This window comes from Phalangium opilio, unplaced genomic scaffold (genome assembly GCF_054372755.1).
Source record: "Phalangium opilio isolate 3A_F unplaced genomic scaffold, DU_Popi_V2 ptg000105l_1, whole genome shotgun sequence".
Lineage (NCBI taxonomy): Eukaryota > Metazoa > Arthropoda > Arachnida > Opiliones > Phalangiidae > Phalangium > Phalangium opilio.
In genome coordinates, this window is record NW_028324207.1 from 1,342,607 (window position 1) to 1,361,148 (window position 18,542).

Here is an 18,542-nt window from a genome sequence, read left to right on the forward strand (position 1 = left end):
CTTTCTTTTAGTATGTTGGCATAACTTGGTGGTAAAATGTGAAGGAGTCAAAATAGTACGAGAAATGTTATTCGACATTCAATTTTAGCTCTAGAGGCGCGGGGAGGGGGGGGCGTAAAAATGGATACAAATTTCATTTTTATGGTACATCAAGGTCATTTGAAAGAAACTAATTATTTTCAAAGTACTTTGTTGTAAGTTAGGCGCGAATGGGAAGTAAATGAATGTGTTCCCCTAAGCTCACTGCATAATTTATGATAATTTTGTCGTCGCAAAATAAATTATTCTTTGCTTATCGTCTTTTAAGTAGATCCTTTTATAAAACGGGTTAAGTAAGAACATTGATAGGATGGTCGCAGAGACGTGAGACAGGGCTTCAAAGTAACCAGTCCACCACAAAATTTTGGTCCGTATGTATTGTTTCAGAAGTGAGATGAGACTAGAAGTGAAGGGCTCTAGCATTGGTAATAGATCCTGGCACTAGTGAACAAATTTGAGGATTTTATGCCGCTTCCACCGCGCCTACACTAGAGAGAAAAAAATTGGTCGAGTTCCAAAAACATTTCCAATCCCCTTCCCCTCAACCTAAAGCGGCCGAACACGGACGCGGGTGCTTGAATCTAGTTCGGCCGTCTACCGCCACGAGCGTCTCACGTTTTGGAGGGGAAATTTCAGAAACCGCTACTAGAGGGCCAACCGTTCTTGTGTTATCAAGAATATTCACTTTCGCCGAGTGAAGAATTTGGTTAGCTCAGTACTTCTGGTCTCATCTCACTTCTGATTGTTTTAAGGCATATCTTAAATTACTTCTCTGTTGTCGACATACCCATAAATTTTTCCATCTTAAGAAAACAATGTGCTGAAACACCAGAGACCATTCCACGATTTTATTTTGTTATCTCCGTTCTTTATTCGTCAAAGATATTAAGCCATCTTTTCGGGTTGCGGCGTTAGAAACTGTTATTTTTGTTGGTATTACACGTGTTTCCAAGGCTTAAGGCCGGGCTTACATTGACAAGTTTAACTTTTGTATAAGCCCCTTACTCTTTCTATAGCATTCTTAAGAAATGTTCTCACTTTTTCAGCCGCTTTACGAGAGTCTCGCGACGAATACAAATTCAAAATGGCAGCGTGCTTGGCAAACGAACAGTGCGAGCGCCCGACTCAACCACCCTAAAAATGCAATGTTATTAAACGGATGATTAACATCGCGGAAAATGGTCCATATACAACAGAGGGACGGTTACTGGTCCATTTCCCCTGGGGGTGGGGGAGAGATAGTGGTATATCGATATCAAATGAATGCCTAAACAAAGGCAAATAGAAATAATAATTTAGAAAGTTAGCTATATAGGTACACTGGGGAGGTTAATGAAATCCTTTAATTTTAGTGTATTCCCCAGAATGGTGTTTGTTACCTACACCCAACTCTTCTACCAAGTCATGATCTCTTTCCCTTTCACTACTAGCGTCTTTGACTGAGAAAAATTAGTGATCAATCTACTTTAATATTACCATAAGTTCATAAGATATGTTCCTTAAGTTTGTCACGGGTTACTGAGAGCTTGTCACGCATAAAGTGACGTAGGTCATAGATTCACGTAAAGCGACGCCAGGTGAGGCGCCGTTAAAGGCTTAGGACAGACTAAATAGGAAGATGGACTGCAAAAACCGATTGTAGTTAATTCTCGCTTCGTTCTTGAACTAGCTCGAGCTGTAAGTCTCTAGCAGTACGAAGTATAGGTAGTGTCATACTTATGGAAAATATTAACTTATGATATTGCCAGTTATCTGTTTTTAATTCTTTTAAAAGACGAAAATATTTAGCCAATTTTTTTCAATTTCATGAATTGAAGAGCTGATATATGCATTAGAAATTATATTTTAATTTGGTTCAAGGAGATTATAATAATAGATTAGATTTTGCGGCGCACATAAATGTTTGTCAACTTAACAAAAATTTACATTACGAAACTTCCCGCCTATTCTGAGCGTTTCACTCTTTGTTCTTCCATTTTGGGTTTTTCGGTGATCATTCGGAGAAAGAAAGTACGGAGATAAAGAAAAATGCCGATTTATGTTCTTGTTGGCTAGATACTTAAAAAAACGGACCATTTCTGGGTTTCTACATCCAGACTAATAGGGATTTGAAGCTAAAAGATCCATATATAGCAATATAAACCATTTCTCCTCCCATCTTTTCTCTCCGGTAAAAAAAATAAACCACTAAAAAAGAAAAGAAAGAGCCCAAAAACGTTCTGCAATCTAGAAGTAAGTTGAATCCATCGTAAGGAGTCGCTTATGCCTGGAATTTTCTATGTACTTTGAGAATTGCTTATATATTTGAGAATTACCTAAATACATTTGAGAATTACCCACATATATACTCCGAGAATTACCTACATATATTCTTAGAATTACCTACATATATTCTTAGAACTACCTACATATATTCTTAGAATTACCTACATATATTCTTAGAATTACCTACATATATTCTTAGAATTACCTACATATATTCTTAGAATTACCTACATATATTCTTAGAATTACCTACATATATTCTTAGAATTACCTACATATATTCTTAGAATTACCTACATATATTCTTAGAATTACCTACATATATTCTTAGAATTACCTACATATATTCTTAGAATTACCTACATATATTCTTAGAATTACCTACATATATTCTTAGAATTACCTACATATATTCTTAGAATTACCTACATATATTCTTAGAATTACCTACATATATTCTTAGAATTACCTACATATATTCTTAGAATTACCTACATATATTCTTAGAAATACCTACATATATTCTTAGAATTACCTACATATATTCTTAGAATTACCTACATATATTAAAATATTTTTTTTATTTTTTGAGATTTTTGATCAGTTAGTTGAAGTAACAACATTACGAAATATTTTTAACTATAATCTATTGTTTTGGACACCTTGCAAAGTTGGCGCTTGTTTTAGTCTATTTTGCTCTCTTTACTTTCTGGTCTCGTCCTCTTGTCCGGCGCGGAGATGAGCTTAAGCAAAAGTTTATTTCGCTGCGTATAGCGGATTTTTAATGCTTGTTTTACGACAGCTTCCCTCGTGACCAATAAAAAAACCCTTGATTTAAAAAAATAGAAAGAAAATCTCGGAATATTTTACACAATCGCGGGCGTTACTATAGTTCATTTCAACAACAGTTTCACGAAACTACTTTTATTTCTGAAGCGTTTAAGATTGTATATTAATACTCTGTAGCTTTCTATGTATTGCCAAGTACCTATGAACTAAAGTATAACAGCTCGCAAAAATGCTGCGCTTTGCCAGTTTTTTATTACACAAAAACGTCATTTTTTTCTGTACATTAATTAATCCATTTAATTCGATCCTTCCTTGTTAAAAAAAACCTATTTAATATATAGTTTTTGAGTGGCTTGGTTTGTAACAAATTGCAATTGAAAAAACTGATTTTACGTTTCGGAGATAAGGTGTAAAAACTGTTTTTTTTTAGAGATATTTAATGCTCTTTTTTACATTGGCATTTTCCATGGAGTATTTGTATTGATATTAGAATGAAAGTTTCCTTGAAAGTACCTTACATTGAGGCTAGATCTCCGGTAATATTTCTCCATGGTGACAGATTGTTAGTAGGCAAAGAAAAAAACGGAATTTGTGTGAAGTTCTTATCCCACGATAAAGATCCCTGACTTGAAGGTTATAAATACGATTGTATGCTCGAATTTCTGCGTTACTGCATGAACAGTTGGCGGGAAGTTACTCTTGTATCGCGTACAGTGTGCTTTTCTGATCGATTGCGTGATGTTTTTAGTTTATTTCGAATTATTCGGGCGTGTGAATTAGGTTTTGATAGAAAGTTTTATATTAGATGAGTGAAATTTCCCGCTACTCGTTGGTTTTAAATTGCGCCGTTTGAATAGAGCCTTCATTACTTTTACCTAGGGCCAAGGTTTAGTCCGGTGTGTCTAGGTTGTGTTAGTTAGTTTTTATTAATTACTTAATAATAAGGACATCATGGCGAGTTCTAACAGTATCACCTCGGAAATGGGAACGAACTCGGTTTTCGACCTGCTGTTTATCTCTGATGGAACCAATGAGACCAATTTTAACTTGGCCTTTGAAAGAAGCATTGAACTGGAATTAGAACCTGAATTTTACTCCGTTGAAGATTTTGACTCGGCTAAAATTGATCAAGATAAAATCTACGTGCTATCAAGTTTCGAGAACGAACTGTTTAAGCTTTTGCAAAGTAACGGCTGTCATATCTTGGGACCAGTTGCCTTACTCATGGCATTAGCTAGTGAAAACCAACGGATTGTTCGAAGACCGCATCCGTGTTATAATTTGATCATGAGGGACTGTATTATCACATTCTCGAACATCAGAAATAGTAACCGTAAAGGCGAACTAACCACAAAAATTCATCGCATGGGAGGACAGGTTCAAAATGTAATGACCATGAAAAGCACGCATCTAATTACTGGTGAGTAAATTTTATTTGTTTTTAAGATACTTAGACATAGGAACAGAGAGACATTGGGAAACCGTCGGGGAGTTTTTAGAATCTTAAGCAAAATCATGGAATTTGACTTTTATGTAGATAATTTATTGAGGTTTTAAGAAATGTTACAATAAATATGCTTTAAAAGATCAATTCCAAATCAAGAGTTGACTTGATTATAAAAATTTATTTATTTAACAAGTATCCCGGTTAACATTCATGACTAGGTTTGATTTGTGTCAAAAATAGTAGGGAAAATAAAATTAAGGAAATAGTCAGGGAAAGCCTAGGCAAAGTGATGTACAATGGGTTATGTTGGAGTAGGGCCTATATTTTTCACTTATGGGGCTACAGAAAACTCCTCCCCAATCTCTCGGCTTAAACCTCAGTGCAGTGTTGTCAATGTCAGGCCATGGAAGAAGGTCAGGCCCTCTTTGAGTCAAATTGCTCTAGTTCTGAACATAGCCCACTTGATCACGCTGGCTGCACGCGCTATAGAAGCCCGCTAAATCGACCCTAAAAATGAGAATAACATAGGTTCGGTCTAAAATTCAAACCCGTCTGGTTTTAACATGGGCCTCTATGGGAGGGGACCAGTTTTTTCAACGTTTTTGACAATATTAGTGCATCTACAGGTTCATATCTCATGAATTTTTAATGAGACGTGTATTGAAAGGTTTGATATTATCCTGTAAAATTTAAAGTCTTCAGCTATAATAGTTTTTTTTATAAAAAAATAAAAATCATCACATAGTAGAGAAATTGAAGGATTTCTCTACTATCAATTTCTCTACTATGTGATGATTTTTATCTTTTATAAAAAAAACTATTATAGCTGAAGACTTTAAATTTTAAAGGATAATATCAAACCTTTCAATACACGTCTCATTAAAAATTCAAGAGATTTGAACCTGTAGATGCACTAATATTGTCAAAAACGTTCAAAAAACTGGTCCCCTCCCATAGACGCCCATGTTAAAACCAGACGGGTTTGAAAGTTTAGACCGAACCTATGTGACGCGCCGTATTCGCGAGTTAACATGTAAAAATAATCGTTTGGACGGGCTTCTAGAGCGCGTGCAGCCAGCGTGCGTGATCAAGTGGGCTATGTTCTGAATCAGACTGAACTACTAGCCTTTCTACAATCTCTTGATTCACAATCGGTCTGGCAACACTGAGGGATCGGCAATAAAAAACCTTTAGTGTAAACTATCTATATTAAGCTTACTTCCATCAAATAGACCATAGAGAGCTTTCATTTGTAAGAGGAGCTGAGTGTCGTGGCATAATTTACTATGCCAAATAGAGATAGTTTTTAGACATGGAGGATTCATTTACACCAGAAGGCCGGGATATCTGGCGGACAAAAACCAGTCTGCTTTTGTCCTCCAGATAGCGCGGCATCCTGGTGTAAATGGTATGAATCCTCCATGTCTTAAAACTATCTAATGGTGGGTTTAAAGCAGGAACGAAGCTTAGACCACCCAATATGTCTACCAGAACAGCGGTAAGACTTGGAGGGTGTGACGTACTACTATCCCATCTGATAGCTCTCTATTTCGATGTAACTAAGAGGGAAGGACACGCGGGGGGGGGGGGTAAAACTCCGCCTTCTATCTCGCATTTTGTCGGCTGCGCTGTAGTCTTCGTTGGAGTTCGCACGCAGAGACGTTATTGTCTCAACCCCGTTTTATGTCCCGATACTGAGGGTTGCCTACCCTCTTCTTTTACGTCGAAAAGGTCTATAGAGCTCAACTGAGCATGTGTGAAGTTCGTAGCATTATGAGGGCTTTGGGTATGACCATGGGCCTTTCCATTGAATCCAAGTCGTTCCATGCTTAGTTATGTGACACTGGCCAATCACTACTCCAGGAAATAGTGACACTACTACCACTTAAAAATATAGTTCATGACACACTCCTACTTAACGCGTTGTACATCCCTTTAAGTCGGCTAGGAATTTAATAATGGTCCGATAATTTTTAATTGCAAACTGTTCCAAGTTTCTAATCCTATAAAATTTTACCCCGTTAAGTCCATAATCTTAACTGTAAATCCATCTCAATGTAGAAACCTCCGGAACCGAGAAATATTATGCTGCTATTAAGAACAATATCAAGCTTATGCTACCATCCTGGGTAGACGAAATGTCCATTGATAATTCGAATGAACCGAAACCTCATAATGACCCCATCTACGAAAAACATGAGTTTCCATTATTTCACGGTCTTAAATTATCGGTTTCGAACATAGACTTGCCAAGTCGAAATCGAATCCGGGCTTTAACGGTACAAAATGGCGGCCAGTACTCGGGCCAACTCAAAATGGGTGATGTCACCCATTTGCTAACACCTACGGCAACTGGTGAAAAATTCAAAGCCGCTTACAAATGGAAGATCAAATGCCTTAAACCGGAATGGTTCGAAAAATGCCTCGAATCTAAATACGTCGTTGAAGAGAAAGACTTTTTACTTGTTCCCTTACCGTCGGCATCTGAATCTATTTCGAAGAACCTTACGCTTGATGACACTGCTGTTCCGGGTTTCAAGAAACCGTTGACGTCATCGCCAACATCTGCGTCTAAAAATGTCCCTATTGATGTTTTATCGATGACACGTATTCCTGGTACATCGATGAATGCGAGGGAACTTAACATAACGAGTGCAAGTTCCATGGAATTGGATCTGATTGGGGATGTAACTAGTGGTTCCAACGAAAAGAAGTCATCGGGGGCAGAAATTACCGGCAGTAAAACTCTCAAAGGAAATGAAGGTGAAAGTGATGACGAAACTCGTTTACCCGATCAAGACAAAGATGGTGACGAAATAAATTTACCTGATCAAGGTCAGAATGATGATTCAACGCGTTCACCTGATGAAGACCATAATGCTGACGAAACACATTTACCCGTGAAGGAGCAAGAAAAAAGTCCTGTGAAACCTGTCACTCTGTCAGATGACGACGATAAAGAAAATGCCGAACAGAAACTCATTAACGAACTTGAAAACCTGGACATTTCGACCATAAAACCCAACAATAACTTGGACGGATTTCAAATCTTGCCAGTCGGATTCCCTCCAAATTCTAATGCCTTAGCAAAAATCCTCAAACTTATCAACATCGGTAACGGTACGCGTTGCGACAAAATGAGTTCGCGAGTTACTCACGTCATTACCAGCGACTTAAAACAAAACCTTAAGGATTTCTGCGGTGAAATCTTGAATGTAGCTGAACTAATTAACGCTGTAAAAGGTAACGTCTCCAAGACAGACGAAGGTCGTGATACGTTAACAATGACGACCGAACCAACTCAACTTTTCAAAGGAATTTCCTTTAAAGTTCAAGGCTACGACCAAGAAACGAAGGAAGAAATTGAACAGTCTGTTAAAGAACACGGAGGTGCGATTAACAAGAAATCTAACTACACCATCGTTCCTTTTCTATTTTACGAACACGATAGCGTTAATTTGAAACCAAGTACAACCTACGCGACATGTTGCTGGTTACGAATGTGCGTGGAATTGGAGGAAATCCTGCCTTTAAACGTGAACATTCTATATACGCCATTGATCGTTGCAAACGTGGCCAAAACGAGTTTACCATTGAGGAACACAGTCATCACTTTGAGTCAATTCTCGTTCTCTGCTGAAAAAGAGGCTTTGGTTGAATTGATAACTTTTCTGGGTGGAACTCCTCAGGCATCGTTGTCTAGGAAAAGTCAACCCGAAAAAAATATTCTAAGGAATACCCATCTTATTATGAAAGTACCCGAAGGGAAAAAACTGGTAGCGGCATTGTCCTGGAAGATCAAGGTTGTTAAAGTTGAGTGGTTGTACGCCATTGCGAAGAGTGGGGAATTCGTCGATGAAACGGCGTATGCTTTCAACGATAAGGATAGTGACCATATACCGCCGAAACCTGTTGAACCACAAAAGACTGTCGAAAAAGCGCCTTCATCTCCTAAACGCTCAAAGACGCCTGAAAAGCGATCTAACGCTGAGGCCGCCGCAGCTTCTCCGGCTAAACGCCTGAAGACACCAGAACTAGAACCGGAGCCATACTTAACAATTGTCGACGGAAAGGAGGTGTGGAAAGTCCGTAATTGGGACCTTCCCGAACTCAGGTTTAAGTTGCCCATTGACGTTGAAAACCTTGACGATAGTTTCGACACCAAATTACACAAACTCTACACCGAACCCCACCCATTTTGTAAAGATGACCCGCCATTATCTCCCGATCATTTCAAGCCCACCAACATATTTGTAACGTTTCACGTAACGGCCTTAAAGTCGGTTCCATTAAAGGAACGCGACGAACTCTTCCAAATCGGCAAGAGATTGGGAATGAACTGCCATAAAGATCACAAAAACTATATCACCCACGTCCTTCATCGACAGAAAGCCGGTGATAAACTCGCTAATGTCGTTTCGTTATACGTAAACACTTACAAAAGTAAAGTAGTCTCGCCCGAATGGATACACGAATGTAAAAGACAAAACGCCGCTGTAGATGAGGCGCTGTTTCCACCGAATTATGATAAAAGACTTTCACTCGCCTCGCAAATATCGTCGCAGAAACTTACAAAGACGCCAGTTAAAGACGCTGCAAATACCACGAAAGGTCCTCAGGAACGCCAAGAAGGTATGTTTGTGGATTTTTTCGGGGGGTATCTTTGACAGAGCGCGATGAATTTTAGGCATGTTCATATCAGGGAAATTTATTTAGAGCGGAAAAACTACCTTCCTTGGTATTTTTGGTAGAAGCTAGATGACTGTTAGGGTTACGAGGGTCAACCGGGTTCCTACGAAGAGGGAATATTTCGGGGAAATTGATTTTGGAGGCGAAAAAAAAAATGCGTTTCTCTTCTTTAGGTGAAGCTTGCGCATCTAATAAACTCATTACAACTTCCGCGAAGTCGTCCACGGCTTCGGCACAAGAAGATAATGACGTACTTTGCACGCAAGAATTCCAAAAACAGCTGGAAATGTTAGCCTCTGCCACGAAAGCGGCGAAAAGCGCGTACGAAGAAAAGTTAATTTCGGCCGAGAGTTCGATTGTAGAACCGCGACATCGTAGCTTCCCCAAAACGGAGACTCAACCACTCGACGTGGACCATGTCCAATCGTCGCAATTACCACCCATTATATGGTCGGATCAGGGACAAATACCTGAAAATTTTGGTTCGGAAGCCAATACTAGTTACAACGAAGGCGCTTCCCTTGATGGACGGTACTTGCAGAAAGTCTTTCTGTTTTCAAGCTTCTCTGACGAAAAGATGCTCAAAGGTAAGTTCAACAGTAATTAAGTTGGGCAATAAGATCTTAGGCTTATTTTTTAATTATTCTGTTTGCAGAAATGATTTCCATAGTTGAACAACTAGGCGGCAAAGTTTTGAACGAAAAAATGTTCAATAATGAATGCACGCATATGGTTGTTCAAAAACTGGCCAAGAGCGAGAAAATGCTATCTTCAATCGCTGCCGGGAAAATCATAATTCACAAGGATTTCATTTTCGATTCCGGTAAAGCTGGAAAATTCGTAGAAGAAGAGAAGTACGTCATCGGATCGACTATTTATCTGAGGCATAACGAAGTACAACCAGATCAAGCCAGTACCATGACCGCGATCTACAGGTAATGAAACAGAGTTTAACGTTATTCATTTTATAGGCCAATCGTAGATCAGATCATATATTTCGAAACATTTAAGCCTAGTTAATCTTATCTATATGGAAATAGGCCAATAGTAGACCAGAAATACCCGATTTTAATAATTATGCTCAACATGCTCAGGTGGCACCAAAACTTTCTCCGATCTGACAATGGAGCTTTCGCGGACTGGTGCGTGATTTTATTGGCCCCTGAAAACAAACGCGGCGTTTTTCAAAGAGTTCTTGAAGCTGGTGGAGCGACAATTGTAAAATCGGCCGAAGAAATGGTTTCAAGCAAGGTTCGATTAGCTTTTCTTGAAAATGGCAAGGGGTGTTCCATTAAAGACGATACGTGCAAAGATTTAATGAAAAATCAAGTATGGTGTCTCGTCCCACAATATTTCTCGGAATATTTGCACAAATATCCCGCACCTGATTTCAAGGAATTTGTGTTCCCAGCAGCGGAAGATTTTTTACATTTCATAAGGGCGGCCAATATTAAAAATAATTAATTAAGCAACTTCACGAGTTAAAAAAAACCTTATGGGGCTAATAATTTTTTCTTTTATTAATAACTAATTTGTTCTACTACTTTTTTCGTTCTTTTTGTTTAAAATTAATTTTAATAATGGTTCATTTTGAACTCTGTTTTTCCAAAATATACTTTGTAAAAAATTTGTGTTAATAAAATGTTTTTATTGAATCCAGTTTGTGTCTGATCTTTAATTATTTTTCGTTATTTTTTAGTCATTATTTTGGAAATCGTTTAAATTTTACGTGTTAATGTCGGGCTCAAAAGCATAGCCCACTCGATCACGCGCAACACGACGCAAACTTCTCGCGCTATAAAAGCCCGTTCAAAGTATTCCATTTACATGTATAAGTGCGACTTTTAAAAAAAAATTCAAAGGAACCCAAAATTAACAGGAAGTTCTATGGGAGTAGGTATGTATGTTCTATTCTATAACAGCTCTCGATCTCGCTCTCGATATCGTATCGAAGTCGATCTCGAAAGAACTCACTTCGATCGAGAAGTTACATCTCGATAAACGCTATTCTATAACATACGCGAATCGAGATCGATAAAATCAGTCTCGTTTTTCGAGAAATTTGCTTTAATAAAATGTTTTTATTGAATCCAGTTTGTGTCTGATCTTTAATTATTTTTCGTTAGTAGTCATTATTTTGGAAACCGTTTAAATTTCACGTTTTAATGTCGCGCTCAAAAGTCAAGAAAAAGTACTTGTGAATTCAGGGTTGGAAATAAGACAGGTTTAAAAGTCCAAAACTAGTTTATTAATTGCTCGGACCAATTTATTTATTCCAAAACTTAGGGTCACTGGTCCCAAGGACCACTTAATTAATTATCGTTTTTGGAAAAAATAGACGGTGGGACCAGTTTATTAATTCGGGGTTCCTTATAAGAAATCCACCAATTCTACTACTATGTAGTTAGTACTTCTTGGCTACAACTTCCCTACTAAAGCATAGCCCACTCGATCACGCGCAACACGACACAAGCTGCTCGCGCTATAGAAGCCCGTTCAAAGAATTCGATTTACATGTTTAAGCGCAACTTTTGAAGATTATTCAAAGGAACCCAAAATTAACATTAAGTTCTATGGGAGGAGGTAGCTTTTTTGGCCAGATCCTTTGTCCTATACATCCGAATAACCTGAAATTTTAATGAGACGTGTGTTTTGGCGTGTTTTATTATACTAAAGAGGGTCCAAGCTTCTAGAGTGCGTAGTTTTTCTTATAAAAATTATTTTCCACAGTCAAAATGATGCCTTCAGTGCTAACACTGAATATATCTTCGGATAATCGGATCTACTGGTCCCAGTGTCCGAAAATTTTAATGAGAGGTGTGTTACAATCTATTCTATTATACTAAAAAGGATTCAAGGTTTAAGAATGAATAAATTTTTAATAAAAAGTAATTTCTAATGTCAAAATTGTAAATTCAGTATTTATAGTTAATTTTCAACCGTTTCATTTTCTTTTGGTGTAGGGAAAGAGTAAAAAACGTTACCTTTATCTAAGAACCATAATTTACTATTAATAAAAAATAAAATAACGATAAAAAACGGACCCCCATCCACGGGACGGAGGGGTATGAAAGAAGAGGCGGGTCAGAGCGACAGAGGTAAAAAGGAATTTTTCGCCGTCCCCGTCAGCAACGTCATCAAAACGTACTTTATTAGCGATTTCCACTGACTGCTCGCGGAGCGCTCCCATGGAGCCATATAAATGGGAGAAGTAGTTCTCGGCTTCGTTAAAGACTGTTTTTGCTAAATCAGGGTCTCCTATATTTATTGCTCCATGGGAGCGCTCCGAGAGCAGTAAGTGGAATTCGCTATAAGTGATAGCGATTTCCACTGACTGCTCGCGGAGCGCTCCCATGGAGCCATATAAATGGGAGAAGTAGTTCTCGAAGTCGTTAAAGACTGTTTTTGCTAAATCAGGGTCTCCTATATTTATTGCTCCATGGGAGCGCTCCGAGAGCAGTCAGTGGAATTCGCTATATGTCTATAAGATAATTTAAACTTTTAATTACGTGTTGGAGGGAGGGGCTCTATACTAGGCTATGATTTGGACTGAAGTAAATACTAACCGTTCTCCATTCCTGCTTTTAAAATTAAATCTATCCCTGGTATAGTAATTAAATTAGTAACTTGAAAAATATGCTAAACATAAAAGAAAATATTACATTCACAATAGAGAATTACTAGATTTGAAAGTTGTATTCCCGCCTAATCTAGGTGTAGATTATTAATATATGTGTATTGAGGAAGGTAAGCTCTTTCAGTTCGTAAAAGGGTCCCAAAAATTAATTTAAAAAATGTATTTCTTTATTTCGTTTATGAAAAGACGGGCGTAAGTGTTTAATTTTGATCCTTTACATGTTCTTTCAGTAACCATCTAAAGAGATGGGGACCGCGGTTTGGACGTTTCTCTTCATCCCCCCCCCATCCTCCTGCCGCCATCATAAAAGGTAAGACCATGCACTCGATTTACATATTCTCAACTCTGCATAAGCTTTCAGTAGTAATACCAGAAGCCTATAATTAAACCTCCTTCGGAGGTTTAATTATCCGCTTCTGGTAATACTTCTCAAGTAAGAAAAAGTACGTTAAAGTATTTTTAGCCACATCGTATGACGTACATCTACGGTGAGGCTCTTAGTTTGACCTGCCCTGTTGTTGTTGTCTCCGTCGTGCCAGTATACCCACCTTTGGCTGTATAAAAGTTTTCGTTAGTCGTTGAAGGGAAAGTGAAAGGGAGAAAATTGTGGTGAGGTGATATTTTTCATTCGTCTACTTATGAGGAAGGGAATTATGATAGTAAGGTTAAGCTATATACTCTCCCTTTAAAATTCGTCTCACCCGTCGTCGACGTCCACAATACGATTTCACGCTTTCAATACCGCTCCCATATTTCAACATTGAAAGAAATCGAGGGGAATTTATAATCTAGGCAAAGAAAATATATACTGATGTTATTTTTGGAATGGTCTTAAGGCACCGGGATATTACAATTATTACCGAATTCTTTCTCTTTCAAACGCTTCTGGCCATAAGTTCATGTTAGAAATTTTTAAGATGCGATAAGTATGCGTAGTTGTAAATTAAAAGTTTCTGTACGTGTATTAATTGAACGTTAAGTACGTAATCATTTTAGCACTGTTAAAGGTAACTCAATCATCGAGGGGATAATCACTAAAACTTTCTCTTATTCTATTAAAGGTTACTTATGTGTAATCAGTTTAGCATTGATAAAGCTAAAACTTCGTTTTTAGAATGGCCTTACGGGTAATCATTTTATCAATGTTAAGGGTAGCGCATCGAGGGGCTATTCACATAAATTTTATGTACGCCTGTTAAGTACGGTACGATGTGGCAACTATTATGAGCCCAGCCCTTGGCCCATCTTGTTTAACTTTTATTTATGAGAAATTTTGTTTAATCAAATCTTTCGTGTTCAAGCATTATTATTTCCCGGTTCAAGCATTATTATTTCCCGGTTCAAGCAAATAAATGAATATTTCTGTTTAGTTCTCAAAGTCCTGACTGACTGACTGATAATCAACGCCCAGCTCAAACCGCTTGCCCTAGAAGGCTGAACATTTTCAGGAACGTTACTCGTAACACAGACCAGGTCTGTGTTCGTAAGTAGTAGACGCGTACTAAGAAAGATTTGTAAATGTAAAAAATCTTCTCTATGCAACAAAGTCCTCGCGTTTCAACCGATTTCGCAAATATTTAGTACACTGGTTTCCTTTAACCTATAGACGGGCTGAATGGTCTTTCGGGTTCGATTTTTGGCCATCTTATTAAATGGCGGCCACAAATTTAAAAACCCTTCTTTTTGGAATAATGTCCGCGTGAAAAGTAATAAAAATGTCCCGACGGGCTGACGGGCAACGCCGAGTGCTTTCGCTCCTAGGATGCTACAAAAATATTAGTCATTAGTAAAATCTACCCATTCTTTATATCATTTTGATGGAAGTTCTTATTACATTTCTTATTATGTTTATTATAATTGCAGATGTTCGGTATTGATTCAAACGTTCCTGTCAATTCTGGCGTTACTTCATTCCTTGCCGCCATATTGGTATTTCTTTCTAAGCTTTGGTCGCTTTAGAAATTGAAAGCTCAAGGTTTTTACTTCTGTTATTTTTGTATTCAAGGTTGGGTGCCACCAAATACCCTGGTTTTCCATCCTAACAACCTCGTTTTCCATCGTAGGATATTAGCGTGGAAAAGCGGTGGAAATTCTAAGCCGATTAAAATTTGTTAATAATAGCAATTTTCTTATTATTTTATGGCTATGTTATAAAAACTTGATTTGTACCCTCTGGTTAAGTATAAGGTCCACTATATTAAAGTGCTTTCTCAATATAACAGAACAGGTGACTCGAATTATAAACAGAATAAGAATTTGTTCAAAAAGTTTGGCGTAATCGTTATTTATATGATAAAAATTAACGTTTTTGCACAGACCATGAAGTCGAAGAAAATCGATAGGTTGCTATTGGTTCAATTTCTGTAAACTAAAACTTTCTGTACCTATATTAAAGGGGCTAAACACTAATGACAATTTTCCTTCATATAGGATTTTCATTGAAGCTACATTATGAGCCTTTTCACGGCTTGTTCCCTGTGCCACGTTCGGGAAGGTACGTCGACACTATTTTGGATTAAAGGGAGCCTTCTCATATTACACGGCTCCAGCAAGTTTCAACGCAGCGTACTTTCTGTTTTTAAACACATATACTTTTGTTTAAAATTTATAAATGTACTATAGAATAAATAAAATGAAATAATTGTTCATCGATTTAATGAATCTCATTTTATTGCTTTTCTTTTCAATAAAGTTACAGGCATACATATGATCATTAATAAATAAATCACTTTTTAGCACTGTTAAAGGCAGTGCGTCGAGGGGCTATTCACTAATGAAAATTTTCTTTCATTGGTGATTTCTATTGATGCTTTTAAAAAGTTAATAAAATGGATTTGGATTAATGGTTGCCTCTGGATTACGAGTAATCATCGAGGGGCTACTCACTAAAAACTCGTTACTGCTTTTAAACAGAATTGAGATTTGGGGTTACTTAGGGGCTATGGGTTATTATTATTATCATTATGAACGGATAATTAAGCATAAACACATTTACCACTAGGGGCGCTGTATACGTAGTTACGTATTTACTGACATCTAAATCATGATAAATTCTACTAGACTTTCGTGTAAGCAATATATAGTTCATAAATTGCCGTTAGGGGCGCTGTATAAGTAGTTACGTATTTACTGACATCTTAAACATGCTGTAAGATTTGCCGCTAGGGCGCGCTGCATACGTAGTTACGTATTTACTGACATCTAAAGCATGGTAAATTTTGCTATGACGTCATATCCGGTGACGTGACCAATGACGTCATATCCGGTGACGTGACCAATGACGTCATATCCGGTGACGTGTCATGACGTCATATCCGGTGACGTGTCATGACGTCATATCCGGTGACGTGTCATGACGTCATAGCCGGTGACGTCACCTATGACATCAACGAGGTTATTGACTTGTGACGTCACGACAGATGTTAATGGTAAAAGGTAATGATTGTCCATTCATTTAGGCCTACCGTTTATTCATATAGGCCTAGCGTTCATTTCTTTAGGCCTAACGTGTTCAGCTATTTGGATTTCGTGCCCGGGATATGGCGCACCCGAGTCCGCGCATAGGAGCTTTTAGCGCCCCCCGACGAAGGAAATTTACGTTGTTGTAAGTTGCAGGCATAGGCCAACCGGTTCATTTCGTTCCCTGGAAGCCGTCGAAGAAGGTCGCTCGGAGAAACCTTTCGCGCTCAGCTGATGGTGATCGTGATCCCGGCTTTTGAAGTCGAAGCTTCATCGTTCCGCCATTTTGCTGATCGTTTTTGCCGAGGACGCAAGCTGAATTCGAAGCTCTTCAACTTAATTGGCGGCCATTGCTTCGCCTCGTGGTGCTTTAACAATCCGTAAGCCTAACCTTTACAATAATCCAAACTCATCTAGCTCCCCTTAAACTATTTATTTTATTTCTAGTATTTAAATTAATTAGGCAGTGTTAAATGTTAGTGAATTTTATTTATTTATTAAAAATCAAGTAAAATAAATAATATTTTACAACGAGATGTTGGACAAGAGAGAATCCCTTAATAATTAGTTTAGGGGCTATTATTATAATCTATTAAACGGGGTACGTAATTAATTTAGAGATAACGCGACAGATTTTCGGAAATCAGGTCCCCCTCAAGAGAAAGTTTTAAAACACGAGGACCCTAAGCCTAAATTGAGCGGTGTCTTATTAAAATCTAGTTATTTTACGGATACTGTCTGTGGGAACAGTTTTAAAATACATGGAAGGCTTTCCTAAAATTAGTTTAGGGGCTATTATTATAATCTATTAAACGGGGTACGTAATTAATTTAGAGATAACGCGACAGATTTTCGGAAATCGGGTCCCGCCGAGAGAATTTTAAAACACGAGGACCCTAAGCCTAAATTAAGCCGTGTCTTATCAAACTCTAGTTATTTTACGGATACTGTATGTGGGAATAGTTTTAAAATAAATATAAGGTTTTCCTAAAATTAGTTAAGGGGCTATTATTATAATCTATTAAACGGGGTACGTAATTAGAGATAACGCGACGGATTTTCGGAAATCATGTCCCGCCGAGAGAATTTTAAAACACTAGGACCCTAAACCTAAATTAAGCCGTGTCTTATTAAACTCTAGTTATTTTACGGATACTGTCTGTGGGAATAGTTTTAAAATAAATGGAAGGCTTTCCTAAAATTAGTTTAGGGGATATTATTAATTAATTTAGATCTAAAGCGACAGATTTTCGAAAATCAAGTCCCGCAGAGACAGTTTTAAGACACGCGGACGTTTGCCCTAAGCCTAAGTTCAGCCTTGTCCAATTTCAACTCAAGTTTCTGTTTATGGGTTCTATCTGTGGGAATAGTTTCAAATAAATGTCAGGTTTTCCTAAAATTAATTTAGGGGATATTTCAACTTAATTTCATTATTAAGCTGCGTAATTTAAATAAATAAATAAATAAATAAGTTTGTACGGCTGAGGAAGAACCACGGTTCGAAAGCTCCCGAAAATAATTTTTAATTTCTAGTTTTAAATAAACTATTCTCCATGAAATAGCAGCACTTATTTTAAAAGCAATTCAAATAATGGCAAGTTTTTCTGAAATTAATTTAGGGGATATTTTAAATTAATTTGATTATTAAGTTACATAATTTAATTTTAAATAAAGGGACGATTTTCTTAAAACTACTTTCTATAAAATTTTGGGAATTAGCTAGCGAGAGTATTTATTTAATTCGGGGTGGAATTCACGGTAGTCAACTCTTTCTTTAATTTAGGGTGGCAATTAGTTGATGTAGTTCGTCAGGGTTTATAAATTTGGTAGCCAGTTTTTTTAATTAAGGACACGCTTTTCTTAAATTATTTAAATCTACGAGATTACTTTGTTAGTAGGCAACAGTTTAATATGTGTTATTGATATGCTTTAATTTATAGATGTGGATGATTTTCTTGGATTTTTCTGTCGCTGGTCATTCCGAGACGTATACTTCCAGATGACATCCTTTGTTCCGATTGACTCAACACGAAGCTGTTCTGGACTTGCTACGTATCATTCCTGATGACACGCTTCGTTGGATTCACGTTACATGTCTTCTGGACTTGCTATGCATCATTCCTGATGACACGCTTCGTTGGATTCACGTTACATGTCTTCTGGACTTGCTCTTTCTCTCAGCGGTGACTTAAAGATATGGAGGAAATCATCGAAGCT

At 37.6% G+C, this 18,542-nt stretch overlaps 1 protein-coding gene and 1 long non-coding RNA gene across 12 annotated transcripts in view; both read left to right on the forward strand.

The window, feature by feature from the left end:
* The window catches only part of LOC149625148 (uncharacterized), a 166,261-nt gene extending 150,743 nt beyond the window's left edge, over positions 1-15,518 (forward strand). For 2 of the 11 annotated variants that reach the window (XR_016374555.1, XR_016374559.1), the window contains 3 exons: positions 13,097-13,475; positions 14,730-14,795; positions 14,872-15,518. This is a non-coding gene — a long non-coding RNA (uncharacterized LOC149625148). Of the gene's footprint in view, positions 1-2,094; positions 2,542-11,016; positions 12,328-12,747; positions 13,476-14,729 lie in introns of those variants that run through there. The other 9 variants (XR_016374556.1, XR_016374553.1, XR_016374554.1 and 6 more) reach the window with 9 other exon arrangements.
* On the forward strand, positions 2,915-10,888 carry LOC149625149 (DNA topoisomerase 2-binding protein 1-A-like). Its single transcript, XM_089851916.1, has 5 exons — positions 2,915-4,513; positions 6,602-9,172; positions 9,403-9,816; positions 9,885-10,164; positions 10,324-10,888. The coding sequence occupies exons 1-5, from the start codon at positions 4,045-4,047 to the stop codon at positions 10,691-10,693; spliced, it is 4,104 nt and encodes a 1,367-aa protein (XP_089708042.1). The 5' UTR covers positions 2,915-4,044; the 3' UTR covers positions 10,694-10,888.
* Positions 15,519-18,542: the final 3,024 nt, after the last annotated feature.

Excerpts from the sequence above, each read along its gene's own strand:
- LOC149625149 (XM_089851916.1), top strand. The coding sequence starts at position 4,045 with ATGGCGAGTTCTAACAGTATCACCTCGGAAATGGGAACGAACTCGGTT. Across the intron at positions 9,817-9,884 it reads TGACGAAAAGATGCTCAAAG|AAATGATTTCCATAGTTGAA; the intron begins GTAAGTTCAACA and ends TTCTGTTTGCAG. Across the intron at positions 10,165-10,323 it reads ACCATGACCGCGATCTACAG|GTGGCACCAAAACTTTCTCC; the intron begins GTAATGAAACAG and ends CAACATGCTCAG.